The sequence below is a fragment of the Lates calcarifer genome, linkage group LG3 (genome assembly GCF_001640805.2).
Source record: "Lates calcarifer isolate ASB-BC8 linkage group LG3, TLL_Latcal_v3, whole genome shotgun sequence".
In the NCBI taxonomy this organism is placed as follows: Eukaryota; Metazoa; Chordata; class Actinopteri; family Centropomidae; genus Lates; species Lates calcarifer.
The window spans coordinates 23,307,532-23,325,701 of NC_066835.1; the positions used below are offsets into that span (position 1 = coordinate 23,307,532).

The 18,170-nt window shown below is 46.5% G+C and overlaps 4 protein-coding genes across 4 annotated transcripts; 3 read left to right on the forward strand and 1 right to left on the reverse strand.

Annotated features, from left to right (window-relative positions):
- Positions 1-185: 185 nt before the first annotated feature.
- On the forward strand, positions 186-4,436 carry pdia8 (protein disulfide isomerase family A, member 8). Its single transcript, XM_018686616.2, has 13 exons — positions 186-496; positions 920-998; positions 1,077-1,194; positions 1,288-1,395; positions 1,486-1,615; positions 1,873-1,986; positions 2,111-2,236; positions 2,322-2,504; positions 2,724-2,832; positions 2,930-3,058; positions 3,170-3,249; positions 3,326-3,383; positions 3,507-4,436. Exons 1-13 carry the CDS (start codon positions 333-335, stop codon positions 3,594-3,596), a joined length of 1,488 nt encoding a protein of 495 aa, XP_018542132.1. The 5' UTR covers positions 186-332; the 3' UTR covers positions 3,597-4,436.
- A 1,197-nt stretch (positions 4,437-5,633) lies between these two features.
- On the forward strand, positions 5,634-10,158 carry cct3 (chaperonin containing TCP1, subunit 3 (gamma)). The gene is made up of 14 exons (XM_018686615.2): positions 5,634-5,779; positions 6,514-6,575; positions 6,791-6,841; positions 6,979-7,041; positions 7,135-7,231; positions 7,624-7,741; positions 7,902-8,088; positions 8,169-8,318; positions 8,432-8,564; positions 8,891-8,972; positions 9,059-9,239; positions 9,319-9,564; positions 9,693-9,824; positions 9,901-10,158. Exons 1-14 carry the CDS (start codon positions 5,752-5,754, stop codon positions 9,991-9,993), a joined length of 1,623 nt encoding a protein of 540 aa, XP_018542131.1. The 5' UTR covers positions 5,634-5,751; the 3' UTR covers positions 9,994-10,158.
- A 490-nt stretch (positions 10,159-10,648) lies between these two features.
- glmp (glycosylated lysosomal membrane protein) lies at positions 10,649-13,602 on the forward strand. The gene is made up of 7 exons (XM_018686619.2): positions 10,649-10,803; positions 11,356-11,520; positions 11,792-11,890; positions 11,983-12,147; positions 12,392-12,610; positions 12,731-12,993; positions 13,073-13,602. Exons 1-7 carry the CDS (start codon positions 10,711-10,713, stop codon positions 13,245-13,247), a joined length of 1,179 nt encoding a protein of 392 aa, XP_018542135.1. The 5' UTR covers positions 10,649-10,710; the 3' UTR covers positions 13,248-13,602.
- A 1-nt stretch (position 13,603) lies between these two features.
- On the reverse strand, positions 13,604-17,015 carry jtb (jumping translocation breakpoint). The gene is made up of 6 exons (XM_018686627.2): positions 16,812-17,015; positions 14,621-14,858; positions 14,507-14,547; positions 14,347-14,432; positions 14,180-14,259; positions 13,604-14,081 (listed from the first exon to the last, which is right to left on the reverse strand). Exons 2-6 carry the CDS (start codon positions 14,707-14,709, stop codon positions 13,925-13,927), a joined length of 453 nt encoding a protein of 150 aa, XP_018542143.1. The 5' UTR covers positions 14,710-14,858; positions 16,812-17,015; the 3' UTR covers positions 13,604-13,924.
- Positions 17,016-18,170: the final 1,155 nt, after the last annotated feature.

The following is an 18,170-nucleotide window of genomic DNA, read 5'->3' on the forward strand; positions in this document are numbered from 1 at the left end:
AAATACAGGAAATACAATAATTTGGCCTTCAGAATAAAAGCATCATCAGTCACCTGTGAACCACAGTGACGTCATTCAGTGTTTCAGGTGAATGAGGAAGGGCTTCATGTTACGATTACTCCAGTTTGTCTTAAAGGTGTCTTTAATGTTTCTCTGTAATAACAGCTTCTGTTACAGATAATGGTTTTACTTTGGAAGTCCTGACCGGAAACGGTGGTACTTCTGTCTGCCTTTACCGTCGGTGTGATGAGGAGGGTCTCCTCGGTCTGTAACGGTCTCCATCATATTTATTTCACTTTTCCGTTTGTTATCATTCATCTGTTCTCTCCATCATGGCGGCCGCTGTTCGCCTCCTTCCCGCCGTCACGTTAGCGCTGTTGTCCGGTTTTCCTGGCGCGGGGTCTTCGCGCAGAGACGTGCTCGAGCTCGGGGACACAGACTTCGACTACCTGGCAACGGAGCACGAGACCATGCTGGTGAAATTCTACGCTCCGTGGTAACAGGGGAGGGAGAAGGGGTGTTAGCGTTAGCATCGTTAGCTCAGAACAGACGGTTTTTAGTCGTTTTGTTGTGAAGATAATGGCGGACTGATAAACTGCTTCATCTCTCCATCCTCCGTTCATCATGTCTCCTCCCTCCATCCCTCTAATCATCTCTTTACTTCCTTCCTTTCTTCTCTCCTTTATTCCTTATTTGTTTCCTTAACTCCTTCCCTCTTCACTTTCCGCCATCATCTACGACCTTCCATCCTTCCTTCATTCCTTCCTTTCCTCCTACACTTCTTCATCGCCTTTAATGTTTCCTCCTTACTTCCTTTATCTTCTTTCTCATTTCTTCCTTTATAAAAACCTCCCCCCTTACCTCTTTCCTCCTTCCTCCTCTCCTCCCTGTTACCTTCCTCCCTCCTCCTCTTCCTCAGGTGTGGTCACTGTAAGAAACTGGCTCCAGAGTTTGACAAAGCAGCAAAAAGACTGAAGGGAACCGTCCAGTTAGCAAAGGTAACATCACCTCACCTGTCTCTCCTCACCTTTCTGTCTCACCTGTCTGACTCACCTGTCTCTCCTCACTTGTGTCAGGTGGACTGTACGGCTCACTCAGAGACCTGTGGTCGTTTCGGGGTCTCAGGTTATCCCACTCTGAAGATCTTCAGGAACGGCAGAGACTCCGCCCCCTACGATGGTCCTCGCACCACAGGTAAATAAACACACACACACACTTAAATACACAAAACACGCAACCAGTCTGACACTGTGTGTGTGTGTGTGTGTGTGTGTGTGTGTGTGTCAGATGGGATTGTTCAGTACATGATGAAACAGACCGGTCCAGACTCAGTCCACCTGAAGACTGAGGAACACCTGCACACCTTCATCAACCACTACGACGCCAGCATCATAGGTGAGACACACGTCATGTGACCCACCTGTACCTCAGTCCACCTGAGGTACCCGGGTCCACCTGAGGTAACATAGTTCACCTGTGTCTCAGGTGTGTTTTCAGGTGCAGACAGTTCTCGTCTGTCGGAGTTCCTGAAGGCTGCAGGTCTGCTCAGAGAACAGTTCAGGTTCGCTCACACCACCAACCTCAAGCTGGGAGAGAAGTACGGAGTCCAGACCGAGTGAGTCCACCACAGTGAGTCCTGTACTGGACCTCTTAGTCTGAGTCCTGTACCTGGACTGTTCTGTACTCAGTCTTATGTTCACTTGTTCCTGAAGCTTTCAGCAGTATCCCCTGGCCTTCCTCAGCGGGTTGGTCTGGTCAGACCCTCATCAGGTCCAGGTCTGGACCTCAAGTCAAGTAGAAGGCCGAGGGGGACGATGAAAGGGGGTGTCAGTAAGAGGCCGTTGAGTGTAAAGGTGTTGGTGTGTTCTGCAGGAGTGTGTTGTTGTTCAGACCGCCCAGACTCAGCAGTAAGTTCGAGGACAGCATTGTGGTCTTCAGAGATCACCTGACCATCGGGTCCCTGAGGCGGTTCATCAGAGACCACATGTGAGTCCATTCATCCAGACTTACACAGAGACACCTGCTGGATGTTAGAGGAACTGCAGCCTCAGTCTAACTCCACCTGTCTGTCTCTACCTGTCGCTACCTGTCTGTCTCTACCTGTCTGTAGTTATGGTCTGTGTCCTCACATGACCGCGGAGAACCGGGACCGTCTCAGAGTCCGGGACCTGTTGACGGCGTTCTACGACCTGGACTACCACCACAACCCCCGAGGCTCCAACTACTGGAGGAACAGGTAACAGTCACAGGTGAACACACACAGGTAACATATGCCTGAGAACAGGTGTGTATAAGCCCCGCCCCCTGCCTCTCATTGCCAGGGTGATGAAGGTGGCGTCGAAATACAGTGGGCGAGGCCTGACATTCTCAGTGGCCAATAAGAAGGACTTCCTGTCTGAGCTTGAGGACGACTTCGGTCTGGGGACGTCGGATGGAGGAGAGCTGCCGTTCGTCACGATCCGGACCAAACTGGGCCACAAGTACACCATGAGGGAGGAGTTCACGTAGGTAACCAGGCTGAACCGAGCTGAACTGGGCCAGACCAGAACTGACCAGAACTAACCAGAACTGACCAGAACTAACCAGGCCAATTCACTGTTAGCGACAGGCCATGTAGGTTAAAACAGGCTGAACTAGTTTAAAGCCAACTGTGTCTGTTGTCTCTGAGACTCAGCTGTGTGACATCAGGCGTGCTGAGCCAGTCAGGTGTGGTGTTGTTTCAGGAGGGACGGGGAGTCGCTGGAGAGGTTTTTAGACGATTACTTCACAGGTCGACTCAAACGATTTGTCAAGTCTGAACCTGTACCTGAGAGAAACTCTGCTGCTGTCAAGGTGAGACCCACTGAGACCCCTGACCTCTGACCCCTGACTCCTCTCTCTCTGACCCCTGACCTCTGACTTCTCTGTGACCTCTGACCCCTGTCTCCAGGTGGTAGTGGCTGAGACATTTGATGAGGTCGTCAATGATCCAGGTAAAGATGTTCTGATCCAGTTCTTCTCTCCGTCCTGTCCTCACTGTAAGAAACTGGACCCGGTCTACAGAGAACTCGCTGACACGGTACAGTCTGCATCATCATTACCCATCAGCCGCTGCTGCTGACACATTAAACATCATAGTTGAGGTTCTGCTTCTGGTCTGTGGTCCTGATGTGAACCGTCTGTCTCTCAGCTGGTCTCTGATCCAGGCCTCGTCATCGCCAAGATGAACGCCGTTGATAACGACGTCCCGCTGGGATACGACGTCCATGGGTGAGCTCTAAGTCCTGATTCTAACCCCTCCCCCCACCCACCCTGATCCTGAACCCCCTCCGGTCTCTGTCCTCAGGTTCCCGACCATCTACTTTGCTCCGGTGGGAAGAAAGGATGAGCCGATCAGATACGAGGTGAGACCTCAGCAAACCTTTACTGTGAGGGGAGGGGGGCTCAGAGGTCACATGACCTGTCCTCTGTTCTCAGGGGAGGGAGTAGGGGTCAGAGGTCACATGATGTCTCCTCTCTGTCCTCAGGGGGGACGGGAGCTCAAAGACTTCCTGAAGTTCCTGAAGCGGGAGGCGAGTCACAGTCTGGTCCTCGGAGGCTTGAAGGACGAACTCTGACCCACGTTCATCCTCCAATCAGCAACCAGCTGGTCTCCATGACAACAGACGTGGTGATGATGGGGGGCAGTCAGACCCAAACCTGAATCTGGACCTGAACCAGATGATTAAAGGACAGCTGCTGGGTGATTCCCCAATAACATAGAAACACCTGTCCATCATGATGTCATACATGACATCACCAGGCTGCCTGCTGTCATGTGACTGTCAACTGATTGATTTTAGATTATTTAATTATTTATTTTCAGATGGGGTGTGGTCAGTGATGTTTATTGTTTTGGTGGATGTTGAAAGGCATTCTGGGAAACGTAGTGACAGGGTTTTATAACCAGAATAAATCATCTTTTTTCACTTGTAAACTTTATTTATTCCCAAAGAAAAACAGGATCACAGATAAATAAAGTTTTATTGATTTCAAGACAGAAACATTAATAAGAAGTTTTATAAAATGTTTGTAGGTTAAAACAACAATAACAATAATAATAATAGTAATAGTAATAATAATATGAAGCAGATTTTAATGTTAATGAAATATGAAAAGAGTGACAAGTTCAGTTTAAATCTCGAGGTTTTAGCTGTGAACCCTCCTGATCAATCATTTAATCTGACTATTGACTAGTGCAGTAAATAAAACTCACCACACAGTTATTTGTTTAAACAACTTATTTATCGACATCATCATCTGTGGATTTTATATTTTGTGTTTTTGAATGACAAACTTTCTTTATGACTTTGAACAGAGCCTCTGTACAGTTTGTGACAAACATCTGGAGCCTGCTGACACTGGGGAGGAGCTCTGCTGAGATATTAATAAATACTTCAAAATCAAACTGAATCAAACAGTCTCTGGTCGTCATATCAAAGTATGTTTGTTCACATTTAATGACAAAAAACAAGTGATCAACAAATATTATAAATAGGGATGCACCGATACCACATTTTTTCAGTACAATTGCTTACACTTGAGTACACGCCGATACCGAGTACCAGTATTAGTACTTATTAATGACATTAGACTTCGAACATTTACTTGAAAACGTGTTTTATTTTCATCATATTGTTTCATTTTCTGGCTGTAAGAAATTGCTGCGACTGACATTGAACATTCCATTATATATGGCATCGCCACACATTTTATTCAGATAGAAATACTTTTATCAACATTTTAGGATTCAACCGCATCTTTTTTAACAAACAGCCTTGCCACATATTTCTCTTACATATAGCCATTTGCTACACCGCCGACATTTCTCCTCCTTGCTCTCAGTTAGCACCTGACTGCCCAACTGAATGTCACGCTGCTGTAAAGTGGTATCAGGGTGCAGTGCAGGAACAGGGTATCGGACAGATACCCGATGCTGGTATCGGTATCGGTGCATCCCTAATTATAAATATAAATGATGAATCCTGAGGTAGAAAAATAAAACTCAAGTTATCAGATAAGAAGAGATGAAGGAAATAAAAAGAACCTCCACAGTTTTATCACAGTTTGCGTTTTAATTTATTGTGTAACTCAGTGTTTTGCCACTAGATATCGTTACTATTCATTATTCCATAATCTCTTTCTCTCATTGGAACATGTGTTAGTTAATGTTAATCTCCTTATCGATATTAACCCTAATCCTCCAACAAATATCATATAATATATGAAAGAAATGTGGTAACACGAGGAAAAAACAGTTCTGATATATATCATTTAAAATGCAATACCAAATCTCATTCGAAAGATGATTAATTTTAATGTGTGTATTTTTAGCCGTGATTCAAAGACATCCAGTATAAATACATAGATTTTTATATACCGTCAGTCTACACGAGCAGCTTCTTTATATCCATTAACATTAACGTTTCAGATTCAGTGGACAATAATAAAACCCCGCTGTTTAAACTCGCTCTGTCATCATCGTTAAATCATGAGGAATCTAAATGAAGTCTGGTTGGTTTTCACCATAAAAGGCTGAGCTTGGTCTCCTAGTGATCGCTTTAACGCTCTCGTCTCATTGACTCTATTGGTCAAAACATCTGTCTGTCATTCGATCCTGTCAGCTGATTGGTCAGTCTGTGTTGCTTTTCCCGCCCCTGCTAGGTGAGCCCTCCCTCTCCTCGTGCCTCCCAGAAGCTTCCAGGTGGTTGTTGTCCGGCTCGCGCTGTGAGAATGATCGGTCAGCAGGTGTTAGTGCTCAGTAAGTGTCTCTCGCCTTCACATATTCAACTTTAACCTGTTTACGGGACCCGGGAGCTGCTCGGAGCCGTTACCGTCTCTGGTTTGTGGCTGTTTACCGCCGCGGCGGCCCGGCGATGCACGTGCTTCCCCCGGTGTGCTAACTAGGCTAACCGTTAGCATCGTTAGCGCGTCCATAGAGCGCATCTACACGCTATGCTAAGCTAGTGAAGCTAATGTGTCCCGTTACTCAGCATAATCAGACAGTTAGCTGGTTAGCAGTTAGCTAACTCCGCCGTTTGTCGTCTGTGTGTTCGGTTAAAATGTAAAGATGAAGACCTCCCGGCGGATAGAAAGCTCCGTCACTGTGTTAGCTGCTAACGATGCTAACAGCGTTAAAGTGTAAATGATGCGATGTTTTGTTTAAGCAGCCACACCCTCGCTGATCCGGATCCATCTAAACCAGATGAAGTATAGATCTGGACTCAGAGTGAACCCGCGCTTACTCAGATTTTATTTTTATTCTTTAATTCTGTTGTTTTAATGACAGGAAATCGTAAAATGATAAAATTATCTGATCAATCAGCTGCTGTTTCTGTTTATCACTGAATCACTCTGTTGTTCGCCATCCTACTGATCTGATGATTAATCTACAATCTATGAATCACCTTGTCCTATTTGTTTGATTGAGTTTCAAAATAAAAGCCTGTGTGGTGACTGGCGGTAACTTCCTGTTTCTGTGGTTTCTGTCTGCAGACCAGAACGTGAAGAGAGAGTCTGGACGGAAAGTCCAGACCGGGAACATCAATGCTGCAAAGGTAAATTACCGGTGTTCAACCTGCGGTTCACGGCCTCCACGGGGGTCAGAATAAACCTGATTTTCTCCTCTGATCTGGATCAGGTTCTATAGGTCTCACAGAGAGAGTCCCTGTCTGTTGGTAGATTAATATCTGTAGTGTTTACCTGTTTCCAGGTATGTGTGTGCAGTACAGACCACAGTGAGTGTGTGTGTAACTCAGTGTTTGTGTTTCAGACCATTGCAGATGTGATCAGGACCTGCCTCGGCCCCCGGGCCATGATGAAGGTGAGACACCCTCATCGTCCAATCACAGCTCTGCGTGTCATCAGATTCAGTTTAATGTGACGGCAGCAGATGAATGTTTTGATGATCGACTGTGATTGATTGTGTGTGTGTGTGTGTGTGTGTGTGTGTGTTCTCAGATGTTGCTCGACCCCACAGGAGGAATTGTGATGACAAACGATGGAAACGCCATCCTCAGAGAGGTGAGAGAAACACACCTCAGTGTCTGTCTGTCTGCTTATTTGGTTGTTTATGTTCCTGTCTCACATGAACAAACTGTGTCTCCATGGTAACAGATCCAGGTTCAGCATCCCGCAGCCAAGTCCATGATAGAGATCAGTCGCACACAGGATGAGGAGGTGGGAGACGGGACCACGTCTGTCATCATACTGGGTGAGCCCAAGACGTCAAAGGTTGTTGACGTCATGTGACCGTGGTGTAGTTGGTTTATAGCCTAACATTAGCTTCTTACTTCAAACATCAGAACAGTGGTGTTCATCTGTGAGGATGATCTGATCAACTAAACCTGAAGGATCAGAAACTCCAGGTCTCAGTTTATTTCCTGTGGAGGAACCAGACTGAAGCTGACTTCAGGTTGAACAGAAACACATCATCACTGTGGGACTGTTCACCCATTCACCTGTTTACCTGGAAACAGTCACACGATGAGGAGAGAAAATATCAGCCTCTAACCCTTAGTCCATCTCTCTGACCTGTCTCTTTATTTCTGACCTGTCTGTCTCTCTCTGACCTGTCTCTTTATCTCTGACCTGTCTGTCTCTCAGCGGGAGAGATGTTGTCTGTAGCGGAGCAGTTCCTGGAGCAGCAGATGCATCCGACCGTCGTCATCAGCGCCTACAGACAGGCTCTGGAGGACATGTTGGAGACTCTGAAGGAGATCAGGTGACTTGGGGTGGGGGAGTGAGGGGGTGAGGGTTGCACTATGGAACCACAGGTGTTGTTCCTGTTTGTCAGAGAAAGAATATTTCACATTAGGAATAATCTGATGTTTGACCTCTGACAGTGAAGGTTGTTTATATCTCCCTGACCTTTGACCCCCCAGCACCCCTGTGGACACAGCAGACCGCTCCATGATGCTGAAGATCGTCCACTCTGCGATCAACACCAAGGCTCTGAGCCGCTGGTCAGAGCTGGCCTGTGGCATCGCTCTGGACGCTGTCCGCACCGTCGAGCTCGATGACAACGGACGCAAAGAGATCGACATCAAGAAGTACGCCAAAGTGGAGAAGGTACGGAGCGGAACGCCCACCACGCTCAGGTGACCCTTCTCCTCCTCTGACTCCTCCTCTAACACCTGTGCTGCGTTCAGGTTCCAGGAGGGATCATTGAGGACTCATGCGTCCTCAGAGGAGTGATGGTCAACAAAGACGTGACTCATCCCAGGATGAGACGCATGATCCGAGAGCCGCGCATCGTCCTGCTCGACTGCTCCCTAGAGTACAAGAAGGGCGAGAGCCAGGTACGCACTCACCTGGACCACACCTATAATATACCTGTAACACACCTGTCAGATGATTTCACTGACACACTCTCACCTGTGTGTCTCACCTGTCTCCTCTCACCTGTGTGCAGACGGACATAGAGATCAGTAAGGAGGAGGACTTTGCTCGGATCCTGCAGATGGAGGAGGAGTACATCCAGCAGATCTGTGAGGACATCATCCGCATCAAACCAGACCTGGTCTTCACTGAGAAAGGCATCTCAGGTACAGCACACACCTGGACCACACCTGGCTCAGGACACTGTGACGTTTTAACATTGACCTCTGACCTCAGCGTTTAGCCTCATGTCATCACATGATTGTTGGTTTTACAGTGAGACCCTGAACGCATTGTCAACAACAGAGATCAATATTATTATTGATTAGATCTGAATGCACTGATGTTCTGACTCCACTCATGCTGCAGTGCATGATGGGAGTTTCCTCTCACTGATCACAGACTCTGAATGATGTATTTAAATGAAACACAGCAGATTGATCATATATTGATGTATTGATCAGTTATTGATCAGCTCCTCTGTGTGTTGCAGACCTGGCTCAGCACTACCTGGTGAAGGCGAACATCACAGCGATCCGCAGAGTGAGGAAGACTGACAACAACCGCATCGCCAGGTAAACTCACCTGTTCACCTGCAGCCACTCGGCTGTCAGCAGGATGTGATGTCACACAGCCTCAGTGACCCCCCCCTCTCCCTCAGGGCGTGCGGAGCTCGTATCGTCAGTCGGACCGACGAGCTGCGTGAGGAGGACGTGGGCGTGGGGGCAGGGCTGTTCGAGGTGAAGAAGATCGGAGACGAATATTTCACCTTCGTCACCGAGTGTAAAGATCCTAAAGCCTGCACCATCCTGCTGAGGGGGGCGAGCAAGGAGATCCTGGCTGTGAGTCTCACCCTCCACCCTCACCCTCCTCCCTCACTCCCCCCTCCCTCCTTTCACTGACAAAGTCTTTGTTCCTCAGGAGGTGGAGAGGAACCTTCAGGACGCCATGCAAGTGTGTCGTAACGTGCTGTTGGACCCCTTCCTGTTGCCGGGCGGAGGCGCCGTGGAGATGGCAGTGTCAAAGCGTCTGACGGAGCGATCCCGCGCTCTGACTGGCATCGAACAGTGGCCGTACCGTGCTGTGGCCCAGGCCCTGGAGGTCATACCCCGGACCCTGATCCAGAACTGTGGAGCCTCCACCATCAGAGTCCTGACCTCACTTCGGGTAAAACTTTATTAACAACTGCGTTTATAACAGCAGTGACGTCACTGAAGGTAAAGCTTTATTTATAACTGACGTCACTGAGGGTTTGATTAAAAAATTTATTGAACTGTTGTTTTTGACGTTTTCAGGCCAAACACACTCAGGAGAACAGTGTGTGTTGGGGCGTCGACGGAGAAACTGGAGCTCTGTCCGATATGTCATCTCTGGGGATCTGGGAGCCACTTGCTGTCAAAGCTCAGACCTACAAGACCGCCGTCGAGGTCAGGACCAGACCTGATCGATACTCCTCAATACTGATTGACACGGATTGACACTAACCTGACTTGTGTTTTTCAGACGGCCATCTTGTTGCTGAGAATCGATGACATCGTCTCCGGTCACAAGAAGAAAGACAAAGACGAGCAGATGGGAGGACAGGGAGCCGAGTAGATCCACATCGGTCCTGATTGATCCTGATCGATCCTGATCAGTCCATGTTGATACAGATCTCCATCAGAGTCACTCTGGCAGTCTGTGTGTTTGTGTGTGTATGTGGGGACCAGACTCACTGAAACTTAATTCAAGCTGTCAATAAAGTTTAAGTTAGAAACCTGATCTGATTGGCTCTGACTTCCTGATGATGTCACCAGATGTTTACACCTATTCACCTGTTAACATAAGAGAAAATCAAACCTCAGGAGAAGATTAGATTAAATAAAAAGGAAATAATAAATGAAAACAACCAGAGAAAAATGGTAGAAATAATTCTTTTGAATTCACTGACAGATTATTGATTATTAATTAATCAACATGATGATTTTTTTCTGATTCATGTTTGATATGAAATAAAACAGGACAATGAGTTGAAACTGTTTAATGAACAAATTTAAAAAGAACAGATGAAACATTTCAACAATAATCAGACGTTCAATGACCTTTGACCTGTGATCAATATCAATATCAGTATTTCCTGTAACTGACGTCACTTGATTCATTCAGATTTATTACTGAACGTTTTGTCTATTTGTGTAATTTTTATTCTTAAACTGTTGTTAATTCGTTTTGTCAATAAAGATTCTTTTAAAAAGTTCCGGGGCGGGGCATCTGAGCGGTCAGCTGACATATGAAGGACGAGGTCATGTGACCCGCGGCTCAGTCACAACAAAGATGGCGGCGGTTGCGTTGTGTTCGAGTCGATCTCTGGTTTTTCTCTTCAGCGTTTTTATTTTGTTCAGCGGAGGAGAAACGTTCATACGACAGGTGAGAAAATATATCGATTTAATCAATTAATCAATTAAAAACTATCGATAACATTCGAGAAACAGACAGAGACGGAACCGACCTGACAGGAAGTGAAAGTTTCTGTCTGTTCAGTTTAAACTGATTGTTTCCTTTGTTACAGTTAAAATATGAAAACAGTTTTATTTTGAATTCAACTGTTGAATATGTCGTTTTAACTTGAAACTCAGGCTTTTAACTTCCGGTGTGTGTTCGCCTTAAAATGAGTTTAACTCAGATTAAAAACCTGAAACTGTTGAAGAGTCTGAGGATTTAACAAAAAACTGATCGATCAATACTTCAGCTGTAATGTCATCAGGTTATTGATCTGTGCTTTCATTCTGAAAGAAGAATAATAACAATATATTTAATTTTTAATTGTTTATTTCTGTGTTATTGATCTGCAGAAATCAACGATTTAAAAGATCAATAAGGAGAAAGTTCAGGAGAGTTTGATTAGATTTTCTCCAGGAGCTGATCAATCAGTGTCAGCCTTTTGATCACTGACGATTAGTTTTTTCTTCTCTCCCTCAGTTGTCAGTAGAGCTGAATCCCGGTTCGACCTCAACGCCTCCTGGTGGCGACCTGCTGCACGTGAGAGCCGTGGGAGACAACGACACGCTGCACTTCCTGTTCTGCAGTCAGGGGGCGCCGACGCTGCTGCTAGTCCACACCAACTCCTCTTCTTCTACTGTGAAGGTCAGAGTTACCTCCGAGTTAAACCTGAGCTGCTCTCCTCAGAGACCTGGACCAGGTCTGAGACTCAGGTCATTGACCTCAGTTTGTTTCTTTCTCAGATTTCAGTCTGTCAGCAGGAAACAGCTGAGTAATGAATGTCCACTTTATTAGGAACACCTGCTCACGCTGATCTCAGAGCTGTATTCAGAGGTGTTCCTAATATTCTGACCCTTCATGTCTGTAAACATGAACAGAGGCTGATGTTTATTTGTTTGTTTGTTTTCTCTCTCAGGTTGACTGGTCTCAGTTTGTTGCTCCTAACACCAGCGGCAGCCTGAAGGTGGAGCCAGAGAGCAGTGTCCAGTACAGCAGCGCTGTCGTCTTCAGCAAGGTCAGAAACATCCACCTTAACTCAGCCTGTCTGCCTTAAATCAGACTGTCTACCTTAAATGAGCCCCTAAATAACGCCTCCTGATGTTGCAGCTGTTGGAGTACGATGACGTGAACGACACGGCTGATCCGACCTCTGACCTCCTCCCACCATATGAGTTGCAGGACTTCACCTGGTCTCGTCTGAACCTGTCGGGTCCGACCGCTCTGCTCTGTGGCTCCGCCCCCAACGCCACCAACGGCTCGCTCTGTCTGAAGGTCAGAGGTCACAGTTCAACTACAGCTGACAGTGGGGTCCCATGACCTCTGACTCTAACTGTTTCTATCCAATGTTACAATTTGATGACATCATCAACAGGCAATGACATCAGAGGCAGAGGTCCAATGACATGTGACCTTTTAAAGATTCATTCTAAACACATCAACACGTTTGTAATTTTATTTATCTGAAGAGACTTGTCGATTAACAATATTATTGATTATTCATCTCTTTGTTTTCCAGTTGTCAGTGTTTGACTCAGAGGGGCGTAGTCAGTCCTGGCCCCGCCTCCTCCACACAGCTAACTCCTCCCAGTTGGGGGTGTGGCTCGACGGCCTGTTGCCACGGGCGACTCGTTCCAGGTTCCTATTGGAGCTGCAGGCCGTAGGCAGGACTGATCCTCCAAGCAGGGTGGAGGTTCATCAGTCAATCGATGACGAGTATACGCCCTCAATATTCCAGGTAATCAATGATTCAGTACAATAAAACTTTATTTATAAACAGGAAACAGGTACTTCCTGTTGACCTCTGACCTCAGGCGTCTCAGTTAACCCTGTACTTCCTGTTGACCTCTGACCTCAGGTGTCTCAGTGGGTCTCCTCAGAGAACGGCAGCTCTGACGTTCTGGGTTTCGTGCAGTGGAAGCCGGTGGCGTACCGTCGGTCTGACCCGGTTCTGGAGGACGCCACACCGTGCCGTCACTCTGACCCTCGGCCTCAGAGTGGCAAGGCGGCGCCGTCCGGTCTGATCCGAGCGTTCTACTCTGACCCGGACGTGTTCGGGCTGAACGTGAGCTTCGGCCTCGGGGGAGAACCATTCTACAACAGCACCAGGTTCCTCAGCTGGTCAGTACCGGCTCTGTGATTGGATGATCTCTGATGATGTCACTGTTTCTCCTCCTGACGCTCCGCCTCTCTCCTTCAGGACAATGCTGGTGGGCGTTGGCTCTCCTCCTGTTGACTCCTTCTCTCCGCTGGTCGTCACCATCATGGCAGTGGGTCTGGGGACGCCAGTGGTCCTGCTGCTGCTGGGTGGAGTCTGGGTCTGTGTGAAGAAGAGGGCGGCAGCCTCGACGACGGCCTACGAGCCAATCAACTGACAGCCAGTCTTGGCCAATCAGACGACAAAGACTTTTAAATTTTTGTTTTTAAGGACCTGCTGAAAGACAGATGACATCACAGTGACATCACTGTGCTGAAGCCCCACCCCTCACTGTCCCATAAGCCAATCAGGACCCTGGATTTTAAAAATATTTTTATTATGTCTGATCGATCACTTTCAACATGTTGAAGCTGATCGATCACTTTCAACATGTTGAAGCTGATCGATCACTTTCAACATGTTGAAGCTGATCAATGGTTAGATCAACAGTGATATTGATTATATTGTTTGAATTATTTTGTTGTTTAATTTCCTGAATCAGTTTTTATCTGAATACAAACGTTTTGAACAAACTCAGTTTCAGTTTCATTTTATTTTGCAGAAAAACAAATGTATTTACAGTCAAACTTTCAAAATAAAACACGTCGTCATCAGCTCACTCTGACCAATCAGAGAGGGTTTAGGTGATGATGTCACGGCTGTAGTGTTTGACCCTGTGCTGGCTTCCTTCTATCTCTAACATCATGTTCAATAAAGTTCATCGTTCAAGTCCAGGTCCCTGCAGGTTTCTGTAGTCCTGATCCACCTCAGTCCAAACTCTGAATCTGGATCAGTTTAAACAGTTGAAGTATTGCTGCAGGATCAAAACCTCTCAGTCCAGGTCTCTCTGGTGTACTAGATGGACTCGATCTGTCGGCGGACCTTTTCAGATGCCAGGCGGTCGAGCCATCGCTGACGGACAACAACCAGAACGGCGAAGACGACCATCAGAGCCAACATGGCCGCCTCGAATTTCCAGAAGAGATGTTCCTCCATCACTGCAGAGCGGCAGCTGGGGAGGAGGGGCAGCAGGTTATTCCTCTGTTTCCTTTCTTCATACAGCCCCCCATCTCCCTCCCTCCTCCCTCCTCCCTCCTCCCACCTCCTCACCTCTTGTACTCGTCTCTGTTGGACTTGGTGCAGTTCACTCTCTCCACGTATCCCGTCTGTCCACAGGCCGACCACGACTTCTGAAACACCAACACCAAACCAACTATGAACCTCTCACTGATGCTGCCTTCAGGAACACTGTGATGCTTTTATTTTGAAGGACTTACCGTCTGGAAGGCGTTACACTGCGAACACACGGCCGTCACTACGAACTCCTCCTGCAGCCAGCAGGGGGCGACCACAGGTCTGACTGCTACAGAGAAAGAAGGTCAGAGGTCAGACTGAAGGAGAACAGCATCATGGGTAAAGTTAGTGAACTGCTGGTACCTGGGGTCTTCTCTTCACTCAGCAGGGCTGCTCCGAACACCCTGAAACACAAACGCAGGTCAGAACCAGAACCAGAACCCCAGACTAACTTCTGACCTCTGAGGACAGACTTACCTGAGGGAGACGAGGCCCCAGAACAGGGCGTGGAGGACGAGGACTCGAGGCCGACAACACGCCACAGGGATCCGACAGTCGCTCTCCATCAGCCTACTCCTCCACCAGGATGACGCCACAGCCACCCTGACTCTCTGATCCTGGTCCTGGTTGATGTCTGTCTGTGCTGGACTCCTGTCCGTCTGTTCACATGTCGACTCCACTGAACTCTGAGTTTAAGGCTCCGGGCTGCTGCAACCTGAGACACAATCAATCAGATCCATAACAGCTCCTTCACTCTGAACAGACTCAGGACTAGCAACAGCCAGAGCCAACCTTTCCCGTGGAATAAGTGAAGCAAAACGACAGTACAGTAAGAAAATATCTGGACAATTCAGCAACACCAGAGATGCACAGTCTCTCTGGCGTGGCATTCAGACCCTCACAGACTATAAACCCACACCACGGACCTGTGAGAGTGACATCACACTGCTCAACAGTCTAAATGCCTTCTTTGGCTGCTTTGACATGCAAAACAACACACCAGCACAGAAGACAACTCCTTCCCCAAATGAACAGGCCATCTGTCTGGGTCCTGACAGCGTGAAGAGGACCCTCTCCAGGATCAAGCCACGCAAGGCAGCGGGACCAGACAACATACCTGGATGTGTTTTGAAGGACTGTGCTGAAGAGCTCAAGGATGTCCTGACCAACATCTTTAACGTCTCCTTGAGCCAATCAATAGTCCCAACTTGCTTCAAAGCGACAACAGTGATACCGGTCCCAAAGAAGCCCCACCCATCCAGCTACAATGACTACTGGCCCGTAGCACTGACCTCCATCATCATGAAGTGTTTCGAGCACCTGGTCATGCGCAATATCAAGTCCATACAGCCAGTGGTGTAAGGACAACAATCTCTTCCTCAATGTGAGGAAGACCAAAGAGATTGTGGTTGACTTCAGGAGAGGTCAATCATGGCATCCCCCCGCTGACCATCAACGGTGCTGCTGTGGAGAGGGTGAGCAGCACAAAGTTCCTTGGGGTGCACATCTCTGAAGACCTCTCCTGGACCAGCAACACAACATCACTGGCCAAGAAGGCTCAGTCCACCTCTACTTCCTCCACAAACTGAGGAGATCACATGTTCCTTCCCCCATCATGTGCTCCTTCTACTAGGGCACCGTTGAGAGTGTCCTCACTGGCTGCATCACTGTGTGGTATGGAGGCTGCACTGCCTCCTGTAGGAAGACCCTGCAATACATAGTGAATACAGCCAGCAAGATCATCGGTGCCCCTCTGCCCTCCCTCACAGACATTTTCCAGACCTGCCTCACCCGCAGAGCCACCAGCATCGCTGGGGACTCTTCCCACCCCTCCCACTCCCTCTTCAGCCTCCTGCCCTCAGGGAAGAGGTACTGGAGCCTCCGGGCCTGGTCCTCAAGACTACTGAACAGCTTTTTCCACCAGGCTGTCAGGAAGCTGAACTCCACTAACTACCTCCCCCCTCCGCCCCCTGCCCCTGGACTGACATTCACTACATACAAAGACTCTACCTCAGCCTGCACACTATATCTGCACCTTACTTGTCTTTGCACTACCGCCACTTCGTACTTTGTCTATTATTTTTGCTACACTTGTTACTTTTTATACTTTTATACTTTTTATATTTATTATGTAACTAGGACGAGAGAATCGTTTTTTCGATTCCTCTGTATATCCAATATAGAGAAATTGACAATAAAAACTCTTTGAATCTTTGACAAACATGACAAACACAAAGACCTGGACTCTCAAACACCTCAGGTTTCAGTTCCAGTGTGGATGGTTTACATTTATTTATCAGAAACTGACACGTGACAAACTGTAGTTTACGTTAATCAACCAGCTGACAGCTGATAATCGATCAATAGTTCTGAGTAAAATGTTATCAACCTGCTGATTTAATCTGTACACACTCAAATATCAGGCGTTAGCTAACAGGCTAACGTTAGCAGGTTAGCTAACAGACTAACGTTGCGGACGATATGACTGTAGAGTTTGAACCGAACTGAGTGACGAACAGAAAATATCACGAAGAGAAACTACTCGAATTAAAGCCGTCAGAAACAGTCCAGCTGTTGACCTGCTAATGGTAGTTAGCATGCTAACACTGTGTTTTCTTACACGTACATGCTAACGTTAGCTAGCTTAGCTCCAGCTCAGAGCACTCACCGTAATCTGCTGAAACAGCCGCCATTTTAAAATCAGCGCGGGAACAGGGGAGAGGAGACAACGTTAATAACTGGCGGAGAAACACGGTTTGACCGTTTAATCCACCGTTACATCCACGGATATCTGGTTCAATTCACCGACCGTTACCGAGTCTGTCTGCGGCCCCACACCGACAATTTACCGTCAAAACACACAGGTTATACTTCCTGTGTGGCTTCTTCAGAATAAAAGCATCACCACACGTCTGTAGATGTTTTATTTTACTGTGAAGTTTATATTATATTATATATCACCGCAACACGTACATGTCAGAACATTTAATCAATGTTAAATGTAAATACACTACTCACAATAAGTTAGGGATATTGTTATTTGCATGAGTGCCCCAATATGTAAGGCACACTGTACACAGTGAGACCATTACGTGGAAAATACAAAATGAGGTGTGTCTATCACCCCAATACAATTGCCTCTCTATCCCAGAAATCTCTGAAGTGTATGTATGACATCCTCTGAGTCTCTCACAATATCCCTAACTTATTGTGAGTAGTGTAAGTAAATATGGCCACTTTGTTTCCGGACAAGCCGCGAGACCAAATGTAATAGAAATATAATTTATTTTGAAGGTCCAAATGCGTCACTTCCTATCCTCGTCTGGTTTGTTGGAGACGTAAACGTTGGAACAAAAAACGTCATCAGGCCGCGCGGCGCCGCCCGGTGGTAACACTGATTACCTCTCACAATGCTGTTCTGGAAAGATGTTTATCGATGGCTAAATATTGAGATTAACAATTCCTCGTTTAACATATTCCAAGAGATGGTTTATATGGACGGCCTGTCAAAAAAGGTATCCAAAATGGTGAACATAATTCTTGTTGTGGGAAAATATCATATACACAAGAATAAATGGAAAAACAGCAAACCCACCATAAACTGTTTTAAAAATGAAATTAAAAACTATATAACATCCCTAAAGGTTTTATCGGAAGAAAATCAGTCTATCTATCTTTTAATACGCTTAAAGCACTTTTGTTAAAATGTCAATCCCTGTGATTATTTTATTTTATTTTATATTATCTTGTTAATGTGTTGTAAGCTTGTAGTGTTTCAAATGCAAGCAAATGTTTCCTCAAATGAGTTTTTTGTAATTTGATGTGTACTTCAATTTGAAATGTTCAGGAAATTGTAATGTGAAATAAAGTTTAAAAAAAAAAAAACACTGATTACTCCATCAGACCATGTGATACACAACATCTGTTTAATGTTATAAGATACAGTCAATACAAGACCAATACATCAATCAATACATGATCAACACGAGTAGTTTCACACATAAAAACAATAAGTTATCAAATAAAT